Raw genomic sequence first — 21,855 nt, forward strand, 5'->3', positions numbered from 1 at the left:
TGTTGTCTCTCCAACAGATACCAGGGTGGCTGAAGTCTCCCATGAGGACCAGGGCTTGTGAACATGAGGCTGCTCCTGTCTATAGAAGGCCTCATCTGCTCAGTCTTCCTGGTCAGGTGGCCTGTAGCAGACCCCCACCTGTCCCTGCCCTCCCTTTAATCCTGACCCACGGCTCTCGGCTGGCTCCTCATCCATCCCCAGGCAGAGCTCCATGCGCTCCAGCTGGTCATTGACATAAAGAGTGACACCCCCCTCCCTGTGTCCCCTGCCTGTCTGTCCTGCGTTCCTTCTCATACATGGAATGCAAAACTGTAAGTCTCACGCACAGTATGATGTGCCAACAAAAAACTACAGTTTAGCTCTGCAACATCTCTGACTATTTCAGAGCAATGTTCAGAGTCATCATTTTGATTCTACAAACTAGTATTTATACAACAAAGGTTGCTAAAGACTAAGGAAAAAGCCACTGAGAGCAGAAGTCGTGGGACAGACATCAGTTGGCAAAAGGAAGGCTTTGGAGTTCACTGCGCTAATGGCATTATATGCATTCAGAAGGGAACAAATAATAGAAATTTTGCATATGCGTTTCCTAGAAACAAAGAATCTGCTGTGCTAGAGCAAGCCTACCAGCAGATCCATGTATGAACGCAGCTTTGCGTTGCTCTACTGTTGAAGCTCTTCTGACTTAAAACTGCAGAATCCTGCCCAAAGGCACGATAAACACTGTTATTTCAGCTTCTCAAGAGACCAGCGCTGGCACCTCAACCCTTTACCTTTTCAGTCTCTCTCACACCACCATCACCTGCAGTTATAAACATGGATGACCATGACTGTGCTTTGTTTCTAACTCAGTGCTCTGACTGAGTGAAAGGTGTAACATTTTTAAACACTTTCTGAGATCTGGGTGCCTAAATTCCACAGCTATTCGATTTCCAGCATTTAAATAAGTTGGGGGTTGTGTTTTGGGGCTTTACCTTTCAGAAAAACAAAACTTCATGAAAATTACTGATCTCACAGTGAAAAAGCATCCTGATTTTAAAACAAAGCTGAGGTAAAATTATTCCAAAACCTCCAAGTAACATCAACATCGTCTTCAAACACCTAAAATCTCAGCGGAAGGGCAATCAGTGGGGCAGAAACAAAGAGGGAAGCTTATTCGTACAAAAAGAACGTTTAAAAATAATTAGTGATTCAGATGTTCTATCAGAGTAAACCCAGAAGGTACCAGAGTCTTTTTTACCCCCAGTCCTGAATAAAAATAGCACACTTAAGTCTTAATTTTGTTGGCTTATTTTTCCTTTTCTGCAAGATTTTCATTACTGCTTTCCTTTAAAGCTCTCCCAAGACTCAGTTATATGCCCGGAGAGCTTTTAAAGGAAAAGAGCTTACTTGCCTGGCATCTCTTTCCATCCTCTCTTAGCTCTAATTACAAGGTAAAGATTAAAAAGACAAATTAGTTTTATCATTGAATCCTTGGCCTTTTGGAAAGGAAAAAAAAGAAGAAACAAAACCCAAAACAAAACAAAAATCAGTGGAGCTTCCAACCTCAGGTAAAATGTTGAAGTCAGCAGCTTGTACTGGAAGGGGGCGGGAGAAAAAATGAAATCCAATTTACAAAAAAATTTCACTACAAAGCTTACATGCCTTGGGGCAGTCTTGCTTGAGTACAAAGTTGTACGGCATGCAGGTGACATAATTAGGTCACTGGGGGCAAGGCTTCTTAGAATTATTACATAAAGAAATCCATAAAATTTCTCAAATTAGACTTTCTCTAGGTTTCAAGGAGGTTCAAAAGAGCAACTTTGAAAGAAACCTGGAGTAAGTCCTTCCTGGCAACACATAGCATTGCAGTTATATGGTCTGGCTAACTAAATGGTTACTTTCCATAATTTTTCCGTTCTCAGCTTGCAATTATTCATGGGATCCTGCTAAATACATTCTATAACTTTTGCACTGAACATGAAACAAGATTAGAGAGATGCAATGGGCAAGCTGCCATTGGTGTTTCCCTGTCATTTCAGGTTGAGGCATGACATTGCTCGTATAATGAAAGTGGCTAATAAAAGTTAGACTTTGCAGATAGGATTTTCAGAAGTGTCTAAAAGGTGACCCAGGAGCTTTGAAAGCAATGACCTTTCCTGCTCAGTGTTTGTTGCTACTAACTCAAATGGATGATATCTAATTATCAAAATCTAATGGAAGAGAAATCAATTGTGAGTTGGACACTCACATGTGAGAATGGCAATGGTTGTGCTGGGAGGGATGGACCCCAGTGTTGGGATCACAGGCCACACTGACACAACAGCTACAGATCACAGCCATCAGCAGCTGCCAGTGTATGCATTCACTGCATTTTTCAATGTTCCTGTTCCTCTATCACTGCAGGCTAGATGGAATTGTCCCACAAACAACCTTACATCTGGCCCATTTCACAGTGGCAATGCCATGAAAAACAGCATTCAAATCATCACTATCTTCTCCCACCAGGAAAAAACAATTTTTCCTGGCATTAAACAAGCCAAATCTCATTTCAGAGGTAACCATCGCTTCCTGAGGTGACTGTAAGAAATAATCCATCATTGATCGTGCTGGTCCACTAAGTTGCATCCATGACAACATGTCTGTTGTCTGTCTCCATCTTACATCACTGCCATGGCTTCCATTCTCATCCACTTCACAGTGCTCAGGCATCTTCTGTGCCCCTTAACTACAAGGCAAGCACTGGTTCCAGCGTAGAGGTGTAAATCAGCAAGCTGCCAGGACACACAGGGCAGGTAACCCTCACAATTACACTGTAGCTTTTCCTTAGTGGGGGCAATAATGTACCTCACTTCTGTTTTTCTTCAAATTGCTAGAAACCCTACCATTTTTAAGATCTTAGTTCGGTTGGATTTGGCCCAGCAGTTTCAAATAATAATTGGGGAGTCAGTGATTGTTAGAGGGACTGTAAAATTACATATGGCCTGCTCCTTTAGGAACTTTAAGTCCTTCAGGGTTAAGACGTGTTTGAAATGCAAGCTATACCCGTGGTTCCCCTTTTGGAAAGGGCTGTGAATTAAACAGTCTCACTGAACACAGTAAGACTCAGCCATCTCTTCTTGTCTATAACAGTCTCAGTTCCATTTACTCTGAAGCATTTCATAATTAATTCAGAACATGATGGACTATTGGATTGACAAGTATCACAATACACAAGAGCAAACTGAAATGGAACAGACTAACTAAAGAGAAGAAAGAAACAACTTGCTCAGGACAAAAACCAAAGCATTGCTCTTGCCACCCGTAGCTAATCCCAATACTTGGAACAAGACACCAACGTAGGGATCTACTTAACAGCTGCCTTTTTACACAACCATTACAACTACATAAATCATCTCTTGATTATACTGTATCACTTCCTAATGAATGTACAGGAGAGAATCCCAGCACACATCTATGCTGTGCCCTTAAAACTCCCAAATTCCCTTTAAACTCCCCAATTTCTTATGGATTATTTCATGTGTCTGCCAGCTAGAGATGTTCTGTCCTCTCTGTGGATCTTCCATCATCTGTCACCTGGGGCATACACAGCACCACTCCCAAACAGTCAATCACAGAGCTAGGTTAATAATACCAACCAGTTACCTTCTCTAAATGACACAATTAACCCTAATTAAGATATCTTTCTATTTCTAAAAAATCCTTCTTCAAAGCGATTTTTCCTTTAGGCTTTTAAACCAACCAAATCAATTCAACAGCTGGGACAGTCCCATAAGTCAAACAGCCGCAATTTCCATAGCGCAGCATCAGATAATACCTTCAGCCAGTGCACATGGCTTGTGTTGATAAGTTTCAAACAGGTTTGTGTCACTATATCTGCAAGCGAGTTCACAAGGAGGTGAACAAGTTGCCAAAATCTTGTTTCATTCTGAGATTAAGGACCATAACAGAGGTCAAGCCTGTACTGGCTCCAAGCTTGCATTTTTCCCCACATAGTAATTTTCCTTACTTTATTATCTCCACATTCCTGCCTAGCACCATCACTAGGACCTGTGGCTGGGATTAAGTCTCTTCTACATATCCAAAAGGTACTGTGGAATTACTGTTAACAGTCCAGTCACCGGGTGTCACTGCTACAGCAATTATAGGCCCTGCTGCTCTTGGAAAACAGTCTGTGTTTTTATCTCTTATTTCCTGCTTGCAACAAACAGTACTATCTTTATTCTACCCACTTAATATCATATTCACCCCCTAGTAAATCAACTATTTCCTCTTAAACTTAGAACCACCTCCAAAGAAAGCAGATGTGATATTTTCCAAAATATATCTTGCAGTCATTTCACCTACAGTATTTATTAGTTAGTCAAGAACAATTGAAAAAAAAAAAAAATATATCACCCCTCAATATTTAGCTGCAACAGACCAGAAGTCAAAAAAATAAAAAAAGCTCTTGTTCTGTTGACTGAAGTTCAGTCTCTACCTAGATACCCAAAAAGGTTATCATCATCAGAATTTTAATTTTTGTGGAACTTTCTCATACTGCAGAGAGAACCTTAACTGTACAAATCTCTTTTCTCTTACTGTACAGACTTGGCACACTAATAGCTGAAAAATACAGCACTGACACTGAGGTGAACTGCCCACACTTTCATCCTAATGGATTGTTAGCCTCAGAGGCGAGCTAGATCCCATTAAAATGCTGGCACACATATAAGGTATTGTAGGTCTGAGCACTCAGCATAAAATCGTGACATTTAGTTAAGAAACATGTTATGTTATAAAGGTACAATGCTACACAAGATGTTGTTACAAATTTTAAGTAACATAATTTACATTTTAAATAGACTCAAGAATTCAGATACTGCTTCAAGTAACATGAGGAATGTGGGATTGCTCAAGGTCAAATTTAATTACAAAGCCTGCTAAGATGAGGACCATTTTTAAGCAGTGGGAAATTAAGTTATTTGTCCGTGCTATCTGGCAGTAAATACCTGCCTGTTTTAATTGCTGTTGATATAGCCTAATAAAAATTGGAAGGGAAACACTCATGCTCACTTTCAGTTCCCTTTCCAGGCAAAGTTCTACCTGATGTTCAGCAAGCTGAGCTGGTCATTGCTGCAGTCTGACCCACACCAGGTACACAGGCACATCACCTGCTCACTGGCTCACTCAGCCCCCCTGGCTCTTTTAAGATCTACTACAGCAATACGCATTCTGGGACACTGTGAGAAGAAGAAACTGAAGACCAAGCTGTGCCTCTCCTGGATACACAAAGCCAAATAACAGAAGACTAACTAGGGAGAAAGTCGCATGAAAGCTGGGAGAGTATTTTCTAACTTGGACAGTCCCACTACTTATGCAGACAAAAAAAGGAATATATGGATGTGTTCTGCTGCTGCCATCCAGTGGGGAGGTTGAGTAGAAAGCACTTGAGTAAAGATCGATGGCTAACAAGGGCTGAGTCTGAGTCACTGTCAGATTGATGCTTATTCTGCACCTTGCTGTCAATGCCATCCAAGACAAAAGTTTTCAAAGAAAGTAAAATAAAACAGATGTTGAATAAGAAACCGTTGTAACAGTCTGCTGCTTCTGCGCATGGACAAATGAAGCACTCTTGTTCCAGCTCATTCCTGGCACTGCCTGTGAAATCACTCTACAGACTTGATCTGCTTTGATCCTGCAGCTGTTTAGCTGTTTTAAGATGCTGGAGCTGACAGAGGGATGGTTACATAGAGCTTTGTAACATGCAGGATCTCAGCTTATATCATCACAAATTTCAAGTCTTCAAATCTACAGATTTCATTGCAGTTACAATGGAAGTTGTACTACCTCACATATACACATTTGAAAAATCCTACTGGCTGCTAATCTGCAGTGATAGGTATCTAAATTTCTTGTTAAATCTGGCTTTAAAAGCCTATATCTGCCTTGTGTCAGCACTTGGGAGCTCAGAATATAGATGTCTAGAGCAAAATGAGACTCTGATACTCTGCTATCTACTTAGCATCCCCTCATAGATAACAGAGGGCCTCAGAATTGGTAAATGATAGCATAACATTTTCATTATCAACATCATTACTTGTGGATGATGAAGCAGAGGCAGTGACAACAATTTAAAGCCAACTCAAATTGTCAGGGTACAGTCTACAGGGCAATTTATGAAGAAGATAAATTTCTGATGCTAATAGGACTCTACAGCAAGACATCAATAGGCAAGAACTCCTCCAGCAAATCAAGGAGAATGGGAGGGAAGGAGAGGAAAGTACACTGACCTGGGACTAGGAGAGAGGAAAAGACAAAGCTCTCCTCAGCAGCCTAGCTGTGCAATCAGCACTCTGCTTTGTGAGACTGTGAGGTGCTGCTGAGACTGACTCTTTTTTCTCTATGTCCATGTTTTTCATACCTTCATAATTCTTCCTGTAAAATTACTACAAGCAACATAAAATTACCATTTAATCCACAGCATCAAATCCCACTACACAGAGCTCTCCCAAATAGCAGTAGTGGTATAGCAGTCAACAAAGGGGATGATGCTTTCTTTTCAGTGTATGAGAGGAAGTAGGTGAACCATGGCCCAATAAACACCTTTTACCAGTACAGACATTCAACTACACCATCAGCAGAATGGAAGAATCTTAATTCACATTCCGTCTGTTTTGACTACTGAGGACTTATCCACATCAGTCTAACTCTTTGATTATCTTGGGATTTGTATAGCGGTTGGAAACACTGACATACGTTGTCTTCCTTGTAGAGTCAACCTTCCTGAAAAGCAGGGATAAAATCAGAACCCCTCTACTCTCCAGCAACTCCTGGGTGCTATAAATAATATTCTACTGGAGTCACAGGCAAAACTTAGAGCTGCTCTGTGATTACTTGCTATACATTGCTCCAGGTACCAAGTCAGCTTTCCACAGAGAATCTGCAAGTATATCTGCCCTTATTTTCTGCCATATGTTCAGCTCAGCTCTGTGTGATCAAGACACCAAGCCCAGGACCCTCTCAGTGCTTAATTTCAGATGGATTAATTTAAGATAGTTACGTTTTGTCAGTAAACAGATGTCCTTGATTTGCCTCTATACCAAAACACAAAAAGCCCATTTACCTTTTAAAAAAACCCTAACTGTAGCATTAAAGCCTGGGTAATTCACACACCCATACAAACATTGCATAGACAAGACTTGCATAGCACATAACATGAAGAATATTCTAAGCCTTTGCAAATTTCTGCTTAACCATGTTTTAAACTTTAACACTTGTTTGGATACAGGACAGCAGAACTAACTGAAAATGTACAATATATTATTTAATCTCTGATTCCAGTCAAGAGGGTATGTAATCATTAGCACAGACCTATTTATCTCCTCCTTATTTCATCATTCAATAATTTAAATGTGATTTTTGAATTTCAATTGGCTTATCAAGTCCTCAACAACATGATGAGATCCTGTCTCCACTGAAAGTGATTTCTGCTTTTCTTCTTCCTTGAAGACTGTCATGTCCTGTTCACTCTATCAATCAGCCTGACATTATCTTCCTTTCACAGAACAGATAGCTTAAGTCATCAGATTTATGCAAAAAATAACAAGTAGCTCTCATTGCCCCAGAGAGCACTTTGCAATTGGATGTTGTTCTTTATACACGCTCTTACTGAAGCACAGTGTTTATCCTTGTGTATTTCATGCTACATTTTATATTCATCAATTCTTTGCTTAATGCTTTATTTACAGGATGTCATAACATCAATGACTTTTAAAAAAAATACTACTTATTGATTTTCAAACAGATACAGAAAAAAGGTAGAGGAAATGGAAAGATGGGGTATTTAAGAAATCCATTAACACAAAACGGAATTAACATCAGAAGTACATACTCATATGCTAGTGTAACTCAACCGTTAAAACACAGGCCTCTAAACATACCACAGCACCCAGATAACTCCAGTGACCAGCATCTGCCTTTCATGCTTCTCACCCTGTGTGGTATCTCCGGTATAGATCAAAAGTACCTTTGCTTCCATTTAAGCCTGTAATCTCATTCTTCAACTAAGCAGTCACTCCAACTTTACAGGGAAAGGAAGGCATCTCACTAAAACCAGCTTATGGTTTTGCAGGAACCAGCAGAATGTTACACGTCTTGGTTCTGTCTTAGGACTTGATCGTATTTTTAAGGTTTCTACCACCAAGGTTGGCCAAATGGTGGTGGGGAATGGTACTGCTCTCATCCCTGGAGAAACTCAGAGGTCTGCATGCCCTGAAGAGTGATACTATCAAGCAGGCATTTCAATGGGACAGTGCTAGAGTGCAGTTGGCACCTCTTAAGATGGATGCTACCTGAACCAACACACTGCTGGAGGACTGAAGTGTAATAGGGGCCCTGGCATTCTGGCTTTCTACGTAGTGAATGGAGAGACAGTCTTGGCACCTGTCACAGTCACTGCATCTCTCACAGGGGATCTGAGCAGGGCACAAAAATGCTTCCTCCCCCCACTTCTCCTCCTCAGTCAGCTAGCATTGTTTGTGATTTAGCAAGGAGTGATCATGACATTACTGAAGGGGTGGCCATACCCTTCTCTGCTGGAGGTCAATACATACTGCCTCTCAACTCCCGTTACCTTAGTGTTTGTTACCTGTGCTTTGCACTGACTGCTGTATGAAATGAGTATCAGCCTACTAACATGTTAATATAAGAGCAGTGGCAATTAACAATATCCATTGCCTCATTACAACCATCTGCCAAGGCTGCCACAAAACAGACATTTTTCCATTGTTTGTCCCCTGACTGAATTTATCATTCCACAACATGCAGTTTTAACTTGGTCAAGGAATGACCTTGCTAATACTGTTTATTATCTAATAGATCTCAGCCTGAAAGCCCATGTCATAGTCCATTAAAAAAAAAAAAAAAAATACAGTGAGAAAAATTTAGTAACTGTAAGAACAAAGTATTTAGCATTCAATGCAAAACGTTAATAATAATTTTAAAATGCCATTTCTTTGCATGGCTTTTTAACCAGCTCAGCTAATGGACTCTGGACTAGGAAATACTGGAAATAAGTCTGGGAAGGCAGCTTACTGGTCAGTTGTCAGTTTTGATAGGCGTATACCTTTGCAGTAGCTGGCCAGCACACTGCAACAATAATATTTAAGTACTGCTCTGTGTTGTTTGCATAAATAGTAGCCCAGTCGCCAAGTCTCAGGGAAGGCAATCTAAATATAACCTCTGGCACTGTTCTGCAACTGAGTCCAATTTGTTCCCAAGACCTGGAAGCATTCACCATGCACACATGTGTGTTTCAGCCCCCCATCTGTTAAATGAGAATAATCACACTTCATTTGTAAAGCACTTCATGTTCTACTGACAAACACCTTGTATTGCTTTGATTTCAGCTAGTCTGGCTGCCAGAGTAGAGTCACTCCAGCACATCACTGTTTATTTAGACTGAAGCACTTGGGGCAAAGACCCTTCTCTTTTGTTGAGAGGCAATACAGGGAGAATGCTGGATCACCTTTATCCCTCTGGTAAACTCGTCATTCCACAGCCATAGTTCTTTTTAATGCTGTTTTGACACAGTTCTTGCTACAGCTGAAAGAAAAATGGAAATGATTTTGCAAAAAAACCCTACTCAGGCCTTGGTTCTGATCCAGAATTCAGTTAATCCAAATCCCTTGGTACCAGGGAAGGGTCAGGAAAAAGCTTTCCATAGTCACTGTTGGATTAGATTTGCTACCCCAGAAGAGGACATGTTTTCAGAGTGAACTCTCTTTTCTCTCTAGCTTGGCACAAACTACCATGTGATACAGTCTGATAAAAGGATGTTTCTTTACATTAGCATAGCAGACTTATTTGTCAGTTGTAGACTAATTATCTTGGCTCCTTGTTTGGGGACTGTGGCATCCCTTGCAGGAAATTGCATTTTGCTGAGGGCAGCAGTTTTACTCAATTTATAAAGAATGTCGACCCGAAGTTGTGGATTTTTTGTATTTCCAGTAAAAATAGTGTATGGTGGGGAGAGAAAAATAGCACACCTGCCACAGTATTTCCAAATAACCTGTCAAACTAGTGCTTTTTCCTATATAGTTCAAAGAACAAAAAAAAATGAGCATAGGTCTGATAGTAAAATCCACTATGTTGTTCCTTCCTCATTCCTGAAACCTTGAAAATAGAACAAAATCTGAAAAATTAAGACAATGCAAGTAAATTATTAAACTGTATTATGAGTGGGCACTCCCGAAAAACCAGACAACTCATTTGGACACACCATCGAGCAAGTGTCAGGCCTAAAACGCAACTTCCAGTGCAATCAGGCTTCTTTTTTCTTTTTAAGCAAGATGCATTTAGAAACACCGAAAATAAAAATATCAGTTACGTTTTAATTCCTCAGTGACCCAACAGTGCTAACTCCAACAGGGTCCACCTACAGAACAGTGGGGACCTCTTTCTACATTCAAACTGGTTTAGATGAGAAATTTCGGTTTATTTAGTTTGGGGTTTTTTTTTGGTTTGGTTTGGGTTTTTTCAGTTGGAGGAATACCAGCATCTGCTGAAAGAATTCAATAGACAGAAATCACTGGCATATCCACAATTTGGGCCAGGCATTCATGTTGCTAGGGTGATTTATGCCAACTGAGATAATTTGTACTTTTTTCAAATTATACTCTGACTTGATTTTCATACTTTAAGCAAATTATATTTTCTAAAGACAATCTAAGAATACTTAGGAGTAGCAACAAACATCAGTGACAATATACAGTCTAAGATCTTCCTGTTTGATCTGCTCTGAAGAGGGCATCTCCTCAAAATGGTAAATTATAAGAGGACAGGCACCATTCCTTTGGGTGACCAGTTATTTATTGTGCCTCATTTAAAAAAAAAAAAATGGGGAGGAGGGACACAGAGCATTTGCCCAATTATTGCTTATTCACAAAATGCAGTATATACTTTTTATTATATCACCAGACTGTGCAAATGACATCATTGGGGCGGGGGAGCAATATGTCAGAAAGCCTTGATACTTTCAAATTGTATGGCACGTAGAATAGTGTAAAAGAGTTGTAGATACGTATTTATAGGGAAAACAGATAATTCCATGCTCTTTTTCAAGAGATCTTGTCTTTTGTTGTGTTGTGCATTGGATTAGAAAGAGCACTGGATCCAGCCTGGTACCTTACAAAGGTCATAGCTATGAATGAGGGACTTCCATGCTGTTCTCTCCCCTTTTGCACTGTTTGCTGCTGAAGGACACTTGTGCTCTAACCAAGTAGGCTAATGCCACCTTAAAGCCCTTGAATTCCCTCACCTTCATGTCCTGTCCAGTGACAATCCAGGGCCAGCACAAAGGAGGAAGGTCTGCATGCTTACTATCAACTTTTATATCCTGCTATGTAGAAGGAAATATCCCAAGGAAAAAGGAAGCTACAGAAGAAAGGATATACAGAGCACAAGAGATACTCTAAGTTTTTCACCCAACCTGAAAATAAGATGCATGGGAAAGAGTACCTTGATATATTAAATTTTTGCTTTACAATTGCTTACAATTTTACTTTTGATATCAGGCATCAACAGCCAACATGAAACTAAAATCGGCTACATGCAATACCCTACAAAAACCTCTTAACGCAATCATGATCTGTTACACACAGATCCTGCTGTTCCACCCCAGTATAACACATCAAGCTAATTTGCAACAATTTGTCTCTGCGCAAAAAAGACAGTGAAAGAAACCTGTTTATTCCGAAATGCTCGCTGCAACTTACAATGCTACTTTAAGGAAACACTGGTGTAAAACTAATGGAAGAACTGATATCAGGAAGATGCAAGCATTAAATAACGCTAAGAGAAATCCTGCCTCACACTTGTCTGGTCATTATTTCTCTAAACAACAACATAAATCAAAAGAATAGTGACCATCACTGGACTGCAAGGCATATGGATGCTGTCCATCAGGAACACAAAAGTAGAAATAAATAAAGAAAAATATAAATAAATAAAGGCAGGCCAAACACTAAGCAATACAAATGTTGATCCTAGAATTTTCCACTCATAACTTCTGTCATTTGCAGGGTATTGTTAAGATTGCCACCCTGGAAAATAATGAATGTCAGGTGTAGTCTCCACTCCTGTGCTGATGAATAGCATCGCCAGACTGATGAGGAGAGATTACCCTGCTGAACCCTACAAGACATCTTTAGTCTTCTGATTTAGAATCCATTGTCCTCTACCAGTTGTCACTCTCCTGAAGGAATGCAAGAATGCTGCCAAACACTGAAAAACAGGAAGCTGCAGCAAAGGGCTATCAGCAGCAATCTGGAGGTGCTCCGCCAACAAAACACTTAAATGTTAGTAAAAAAAAAAATAAAATTCCATCTCCAGGTTCTTCCATTATTAATTAAACATTTTCTGGTTTCCAAGAAAAAAAAATGCTTGCTCAAACATGTCCTTGAAACCAGAGAAATCAACACCATAAACTTTCAAACTAACATCAAGGGGCAGCTCTCTGGCAGTGAAAAATACCATGCTTGGCATGAGATCAGAGCTGAGGACTTCTTCATGCAGTCTGAGTAGACTAGGAACGGGTGGAGCATGTTTGATGCTACAGCCAAGTATGACAACTAATTTCCTGCTCTTAAATACAGGGTGAATATTCTGTACCCACCTACAGCCAAACCCATGGGCAAATGGAAGCCAGTATGGACGGTGACCATGTCCTAGCCTGCTTCTGAATCAGCCTTCACTTGGCAGCATAGACAAAAATAGACAAGAAGTCTAAATCACCAAATCAACAGAAACTGCTATCCATTTCCATGGACTTTTATTCAAGCCTGTACAGTCACTCATTTGGGATGAAACTTTCCAGTAGCACAAAGCCTTACAATTACATTAAAATTGGACTTTAAGTTTGGGACAGTCTCTGTGCTGCTATTACAATTAATGTAATTGCAAGGCTGTGGCAACGCAGCCCATGCAGTAAGCACAGACATGTCGATCAATAGCAGAACAGGCCCTAAAGCAATTTCCATCCCTCAAAATGGCAGTGATTTTGCAAAACCCTGAATGATGAATTCTGTAAGAATGACTGGCTTAAGCGTTAATAAAATCATAACTATGAAGTCTAACTTTTCTGCTGGGACCAAAAACCATCTGACATATCCGGAGCAGGCTGGAAACTAAATCACAGAAGAATCACAAACTCCCACTTCAGTAGGGTCAGGACTTCATCTAAGGCAGGTCTTTTAATCATTTCAGAGCAAGAAATTCAATGCAAGTCCTTTACATTTCAATCTATTGCCTTCATCACTCAAGCATCCATCCTCCCAAGGACTCAGCATGTTGACCTCCACATAAACCCAGAGCAGAGCTCCCAGGTAGAACATGTTCCACTTTTTGTTGCAACACTTCACCCAAATGAACACTGAGGACAAGATGCTTTCCATCCTATTTGTGGATTTTCACTTATCCAACCATTTCTTTCTCCCCACATCAGCACAAGCCTATCGACTTGCAATATAATATTTTTTTATAATACAAGTTGTATGTTTGGGAGAAGTAGATTTAAAAAAGACAAAGGGCAAAGAAAGCTTTCTTGCTTAGAATTTTGGTCAATGGAATGTGAAGATTATCATTTATTGCAGATAGCAGCTATATAAAAAATGATGCTGTCAATGTAAAATGAATAAAATAAAGACAGTATTTTCACAAGCTTTCCCCAATGGCTTTAAAATAAGGTCACTTTGAGATTGCAGGAAAGAGCTTGGTTTCAACCTCCTGCTACACAGATTGATACACTGGACTTGGCTTTTTCTGTGTTAAATGAGACTACATCTTCTTTTTGTTATAGAACTCCCACTTCCCCCCCCCCCCCCCCCCGCCTTTTTTGAAACATGATGAAATATGATACACAAAACCTACACATTCACCAGTTTGTCTGTAATTTCCCCACCCCCACCCCCGACTCCCTGGAATACACAAATGTTTTCATATGCAATCACATTCCATGTAGTTAAGGTGCATGTATGTGGAAAACTATAACAATTACATTCCACGCAGTTAAAGTGCACATTCATGGAATACCAGAAGCTATGTTTTACCCTATAAAAGACTAGACTAACACTGAATTGCCCCTTACTGGTAACATAGCACTGTGCATCCAAATTGAAGTTGTTGTCAAAATCTGTCATATAAATAATGATGGAAACTTTTAATGTAAGGGGGGGGGGAAAGGAAAACAAGAAGCATTTCTTCCTCTTTTTTCTTCTCAAAAATAAATACACTAGCAAACTTCACGCAGTGAACTCTGCTCCTTTTTTTTCTTAAAGGGAACCTATTGCTCAAGTGAATTGCTTTCCCTACTGTAATACTTGAAGAGATTACAGCAAGGGCTGTATATTGTAGCCACCCTATATTTAGAAGCTGGATAATAAAACACATAAATAACACACTGAATAAAACATTAAGACATAAAAGGAGTTGAGTAGAACAAAGAGCTAAAGCTTATTGTGCACTAACCATGTCTGACCCGTTGAAATACAAAAGAACTCATAATTCTAATTAGTAAAATGCACCATTATGATTTAAATCACGAGAAAGCAAGCGTGATTCCTGTCTGCAGCTATGTGCTGAAGCCCCTTCTTGCAGCCTTGCAGGGCCCTCTGCTGGAACTGGGAACTGTGCCCGTAGCAATCCAACAGCCACAGAAGGAAGAATGATGCTCCAACTCAAAAACAAGGAGAGAGCAAGAAGCCTGGGTTTTCCTGTTTTCTTTGAAAGCAGCAATATTTCTAATACTAAGCTGCATTTTTCAGACATGCAGCCTTCACTTGAGTAGATGAAGTCCTGGAGCCTATGTAAGGGAGGAATTTTTCCTCTGACTCCAATGGAGACAGGATTCTGTCCACAAAGTCCTTAAAGTTGTGAAAACCTGCAATTGATGTGGAAAAATCCAGTCTGCTACGAGACCACCTGAAACCAAACACATGATCAAGAGGTATCAACAGGTCTGAATTTCAGCTGACAGTGACATTTCACATTCAAAGTTTAAAAAAAAGCAGGCTCAGAGGCTCCTGCAGACCAAAACAATGTCTGATACATGCCTCAGCACATGAATTGCTATTTTGTGCATAAAGGAGCAGCATTCTGCTGGGATGTTCCCAGTATCATTTATGCCCACCTGCCACGCAGCCCCCCGAGTCCAGTCCAACAGCATCACTGAATCCCTTATTCATCCTTCAGATGAACTGCGATGTTCATTTCTTCTTCACCCGATACCCACTTCACTGATAACCACCCAACACTGACAACTTATCAAGGTTTTACCTATCATAGACTGCTATTCCTCCCTCGCTACCTAATAGAGGAAAATGAAGCATGTACTTTCCCAGCGTGTTAGAGTGGTCGCTAGGTTTGGGGGGAGATTCTTCCACTTCTCTGGGGTACTGACTTTTCTTTGCTGTTTGGGACACAGAAAAGAACTACTAAGCATCGAGTTCAACACACGCCCTCTGTACTGCATTCAGCAGGTCTTGTTTGCTGTCCATCGAGGGCAGATCTTTGACTCAGGTCCATGTATGTACAATACTTGCCACTATCAAATTACAGGAGGTCTGTTTCTGTGACAAACAAGTGACATTGACCATCCCACTGATAGGTTAGACCAGCACCTCTTCATAGAGCAACCAAAGAAGGACAAAAAGAGACAGACAGGTTCTGAAAAAGTCTGCTTTCCATGAGCCATAGCAAGGGCAGAAAGGGAGCAGCAGTGAGGAGAGCTTTTGCCTTCCGCGTCAAGCACACTGCTGCATTGTTCACTCAGAGTGCTCCTACGCAAGCCGAGCCTTTCCATACATCTGTGTCTCCCTGTTCAGGCATCAATCAGAAGAAAACAAAGGAGAACGCTTTTGAAATCCCAGAAAATTATCTCGGGTCCCAGCTCAGGCCCTGCTCAGCAGAGTCTACAGAAGCACCTTGTCTTTCACATGTGATGGAAATCACTGGTACACTGAAAACCAGCTAGGACAGCATTCTGGTTGCTGGAGATCACATCTAAGATGCCAGGCAGCAAATTACAGATTTTCAGTTGCATTTCACTAAGCAAAAATGTAGAGTTTACAACAGCTCAGGCTGGTGATAATTCCCTCCTGAACCCACTTCCCAATACCTATGGTCATGCGTATTTGCTTGCCACTGCCATTTTTAACAAGACTTCTCCTATTTAACCTCTGATAACCCTGTAAAGAAAACTGTCTGCAGTGCAACAAGGAATAAACTCCATGAAAAAAAGTTGCTACTTATTCCTCTGGTTGGCTAAAAGACTAAGGTGTCCCAGTGCACTCAAACACAGGGATTTATCCCTATGATTTGCATCATCCTGCAGGTGTGGTAAGCAAGCAAACCCTTAGGGCTGCCACTGAAGTCTTCACTTGAAATCACAAAGAAAAGAGAAAATGTGAACTGAGTGAGACAATTCAGAGACAAATTGGGCCCTGCTTTAAGCTACTGATGTTCATTAAATATATGCATTCTGGGTATATTAATAATAATGGACTTTCCAAAAAATCTAGACCCTTCAGCAAGCAGGAGGCTACAAGCATTTCAAGTGAACATCATCACATAAAAATAAAACACAGCAGTCTCAAAAAAAGCCAAGCTCCACTAGTATTTCATAACAGAAACTGCTCAGCTGGCTATACCAATTAATGGTCTGCAAGTCCAGCCCCCACGTGAGGTGACCTGAGGAAGTGTCTTTTCAGTGCTTCATCTTTTGTGGATCCTGACTTATAGCAGTGAAGTGGAAACAAATCTTTTCTGGTACTAAATGTATGTTGCTTCATTCAGCACAGCATGGAATTGATAGTTATATCAGTACCAGTTAGGCAGTCTGGGAGCCTGAAATACTGCCCAATTTCAAATAGCTATAGTAAGGTTGGTGCTTATGCTTCCCTCAGCTATTGTCAGTGCAAAAGACAAACTCTTCAGAAGGCTAATTCAGAGCAACAAAGTCAGATGAATATTCTGACATGTCTTCTCTACATAGATGTAAAGGGAGCCTACTGAAATAATCTGCATAAGCAGCATCTTCAGTGATCTAATGGTAATGAGAAGGAACATTTCTCCTCTACCTTTTGCCTAGTTAACTCTGCCAGTCAAAGCAATTACAGTGTTTGAATGAAAAATAGGCTGTGGCCTCCAAGCTGGGCTCAAGATCCAAACTGCTTCAAAGCGATGGCAGGACTGGCTTGCTGGATTGAACAGTCTCTTTCTCCACTAACAGTTTTTGATGGTGGTGAATATTTTGCAGAACAAAAGAAAGAATCAGGTCTGTCTTACACTTTATTACAGTGAAGAGGCCCTTTTTGTCAAAGGGATTGCTCAATGGCATTCTCTCCCACTTTTCAGAAACAGGATGCTTATTGGGTCCTTAAAGATCTAGTCTCTGTTCCTGTCTGAATATTGCAGAGACAGCTGTCGAATGTCATTCTTTCAGGCACCATCTAACATGACCAGAGTCAATAACTGTCTTTTCCCAGATTAGGATCCTTAAAATGGCAGTATTTTGAAAAGAAAAAAAGTCAATCCCCACTTTTCATCTTAAATTCTACTGTCTGCTCTTGGTTAATAAACTTCTTTAGCTTTAATGAGTAAGCATTTTTTTCAAAAGTGACTAGTGATGTCAAGTACATAGCTTGAAACACACTGATTTTCAGGAGCAGACACATGATGTTCTTAAAAACCAGCTCCTCCTAACGTATCCCAGGCTAGGCACCTCATGCCTCATAAACAGCATGCATTTCCCACCTTCGTACATACCTGTCTGATTACAGCTGCTTAACCTAAGGGACATCAGACAAAGCCTTTGCCAAATACAAAGCTGGAATCCATCCCTCTAATGTGCTTCAGGACATTTTACTTTGAAAAATGTTAAAATTTTTGCAGTCAATAGACAATGTTATCTCAAACACCATCCAAGAACATGCTAATTTGTATTAAACAAATGAGGCTAATTATTTGCTTTCCACAAAACTGGCCACATTAAAAGCTCTAAATTATTTGCTTTCCTGATGAACAAGGTGTTGTCTTGCTCACATACTAGGTTCCATCACAGATCTGATCATACCTTACAAGGTCAATCTAGGTGTTGTATCAAACAGCAAAGATAAGATGAGGCTGGGAAACACAGGCCCCTTGAGGAGAGCTCCCCAAGCCCTCTAAATGCTCTATGGTGCCATATGTCGGACACAGGGAGCTGGAGAATCAAAAATGGGGTGACTGTTTCATCTGCTACATGGAATCACAAAGTGGGATGGTGGTCACTTCAGTGTAGACATAAGAGAAACTCATGTCTGGGGAAGAATATGATACCACAGTCTTAAAAGCTACATGAAGGCTCCAGCTTCAAGGGTATCATCTGAAAAAGAGCTCCATAATCTGACCAATCTATTAATGAAAAGCAGAACCTTTCTTTAGCCTACCAGAGAAAGCACAGTACACAAATCTGCTTAACAGTCAAGCAGCTTGATTGTGTTTTACAGTACCTCTTTGATATGGGGGAAAGAATTCTTGGTGTCAGTTAAAAGTATGCAGTCAAGTATTCTGAAATGTTATGTTAAAAAGGTTGTCATAATTTACATAACACATAGTGAGTGTTCATCATACGAGCCCACAACACAGGATCCCTACTGCCTTATTACAGGTATTTCCCTTAGGTACACATGCAAAGTGCATCTTTAAAAGACAAAAATAACATTCCTTTTTACAAGAGTCTTCCCTGAATGACAAAAGCTGCAGAAGGCTGTTCTCCAGGTTTTGCTGCATAGTCAGCTCTGAAATGCTCTGCTAAACAGCAGTTGTTTACAGGAAAGGTCAAGAGGGCCTAATTAACTTGTCTTTGTACATAGACCCCCTTCCTCATTGAAGTGATTCAACTAGTTTCCATAACAGCTACCTGCAAAATGGTAATACAGACTATCCTCTAACACTGTATTCACTAGAATCACATTATGGGCTTCTGCTGCAACATGTCAGTTATTCTCCATAACCTGTGACTGCATGTTATGGCAAACACATACAAGTGCGGCACAGCACCAGGGAGTGTAGAGCAGGTGACTGGGTAGGGCAAGGAGGTGATTTGTGTAGCTCTTAGATACACACACTGCTGATGTGCATAGATAGAGCAGCTATATGCAGGTCACAGTCAGTCCTTCTTGCCAGGACTGAAGAGATTTTGATGAGCACATGAGGAGCCTTCAGCTCCTACCTAGACAATCACCAGAAGCAGCCAGGAAAGAGATCAATAGGTCGTCTCATCTGGAGGATGGAGCCTCTAACAAAGGCATCCTAGCACTGAGCTGAAGTGGATGCTAACATTAGACTCAGACCCACAATAGTCTGGCTCAGAGCTAAGAATATTACATATGGATTTAAGGCATTACACCTAATTTAAGAATGAGACTACATCACAAATAGCAACACTTGCAGAAATCCCCAAGCCAGCATGAAGCTAACCATGGTACTGAGAATGCAGTCATCTCACCATGGTCTTGCAGCCACGCTTTTGACCTCTCCTAAAAAGCAGAGCTCACAGGTGGTATTTTGTTAACTTACCTCTCTCTCTTCTGGGATCAAAGGTGACATAGGGCTAACTCACCTATTCAGTTTTAGGACTTGCACTGGTATCTTTGCATTAGCATTAGTACATCTCTATTTCTTTCTGCTTTCAAGCTGATGCGTCTGCATGATCCTAGCACAGAGGTGTTGCTTCAAAGATCCAGTCTGGTATCTCTTCATGAAGCCAACACATCTTGTTCTGAGCAATTTTTTTTTATTTATAATAAATATGATACTACATTCTGCCTGGTAGATATACTCTACTACAATAGTGCATCCTCTTAAATGCAATATCTTTCTGTTTGCCTCACTATGCAAGTTAGGAAAAGAAGGATCATACAAGCTGAACTAAACCACAGTTCAGTATTTCTGTTACTTAGTGAAAGAACTGGCTAACATAAGTCTGAGGGCTTTGATCTATTGCCCACCAAAGCCAATGATACTGTTGTAAAGTCTCTTGATAACAACTGGATTAAGAGAGAGAAGATAAAGATATATTTCAGAATATCTTTGGATAAGGATAAAGCAAAATGACACAAACAAATCCCAAAGTCCTAGCAGTCATGAAGTCAGTCCAAAAACTGTCTGGTGAGCTTCAGTACATAAAATTACTAGACAAAAACCATGACAATTTACAATAACTCATTTTTTTCTTGTTGTTGTTGTATTTTTAACCCATTGCACTGATTGTAACATGCTGTCAACAGCCTCATCAATTATCCATTGCTAAAAAGTGAGCTCTAACATTCTGCAAGTGTTATTAATTGGTCTCAGTAGCATATAATGAGTTTAAAAGCTCCTACCTGTGTGCCCCCGGGGATGGTGGCTAGAGGCGGACAACAATTTACAGCAGACCATTAACACATAGACCAGAAAGAGCCAGTCAGATAGCAGCATTGATTTGGCACAGAATCTCATCCTGGAGGCAGAAAAGGAAGCAGTTGAGTGAAAGAACAATGTGAGTAGGGAATAACATAAAAATGATGCGGGGAAGGAGAAGCTGAAAAGATGCTGAAGAATAACTAATATGGCTTATTACAAGGCAACACTGACAAAATCACATTCATGGTTTAGTTGGGATCAATTCTTTGGCAAGCATGTTTTATAATTAGAAGCAATGCAATGGCTATCACACATCATATTACCTGCAAGCACATATTTATAGTAGCACATTATGAGTGCAATACACTTCTATGAATTGGAGATAAGTGATGGGGGGTTTTTTGGATTAAGAACCCTCCACACTCAAATTTAAATATACATATTTATAAGTTGTGCTACTATTTTTAAACTGCACCTGCCTCAAAATCATAGAAGCATCACAAAAAAATGTCCTTTTTACTTAATACTTCTCAGGACATACTTGCTAAAGCTACCAAGTCCCATGTAGCCATGCACATGAATTGGCTGGCTCTCCCAAGCACACAGCATCGGCTAGCTTTCCTGGAGATCAATAGGTTTGCTGAGGGTTAAACACTCATGAAACCAGTACCTCAGTCAAATACACGAGGACTCGCCGCTTTGCCAGGGTGTTAGAAACTGCATTTCAGAAAACTTTTGTTCTAAAGGAGGCAGATGTTGTTAGTCTTATCCATGTTAGTGTTAGAACTAAGACCACAAATCCTCAGTAATTTTGCTGCAAATATCTACAATTAAATCCCTCAATAGCTTATGTTATGCCATTCATCATATAGAAAGGTAATCTAATCATTTTCTTAAACTCAGTTATGATGATTTATTACTCATGCTATACATAAATGGGCATTATGCAGTTGAACCCTTAGACACAACGTTCCACACTTTCAGCAAATGCTGTAAGCAGGAATACATCAAATTAATTAAAGGCAATTTATAGATTTGCATAAATTGAACTAAATATTGCTTTCATAGCAGTGACGTTAGTCTGCAGTTAATCAGCACGCTGGGATTTGGGCAAGCCTGTCATAAGCATGTTTATTTGCTCCAAAAAGTCCTTTGGGAACTTCTTTCCCCTGCAGATTACAGTTCTGATTCTTTCAAGTATTTTCTAACTAATTTGTTTATCTGTATATCTTTAAAATACCTGAGACTATTCAGCTAATCCAATACTCCAGTGCTGAATAGACTGGTGGTTTAAAAAATCCCACGTATGCCTTAGCTCTACTGCAAAGCCGGGTGAAGCACTTGGATCCTGTTTTAAATTTGATAACCATCTACAAACGAAACCAAAACAGATGCCATGTTTTCTCATTTAAAAGTGCTTACATAATTTTCCCTTTCACACATCACAAAACAATT

At 40.2% G+C, this 21,855-nt stretch overlaps 1 protein-coding gene across 6 annotated transcripts in view; it reads right to left on the bottom strand.

Annotated features, from left to right (window-relative positions):
* The window catches only part of TAFA4 (TAFA chemokine like family member 4), a 94,722-nt gene that overhangs the window by 35,307 nt on the left and 37,560 nt on the right, over nucleotides 1–21,855 (bottom strand). For all 6 annotated transcript variants that reach the window (XM_049826866.1, XM_049826869.1, XM_049826871.1 and 3 more), the window contains one exon: nucleotides 20,382–20,497. In XM_049826866.1, the coding sequence (XP_049682823.1) occupies nucleotides 20,382–20,497 (116 nt within the window). The remainder of the gene's footprint in view (nucleotides 1–20,381; nucleotides 20,498–21,855) is intronic.

The sequence above is a fragment of the Accipiter gentilis genome, chromosome 23 (assembly GCF_929443795.1).
Source record: "Accipiter gentilis chromosome 23, bAccGen1.1, whole genome shotgun sequence".
Lineage (NCBI taxonomy): Eukaryota > Metazoa > Chordata > Aves > Accipitriformes > Accipitridae > Astur > Astur gentilis.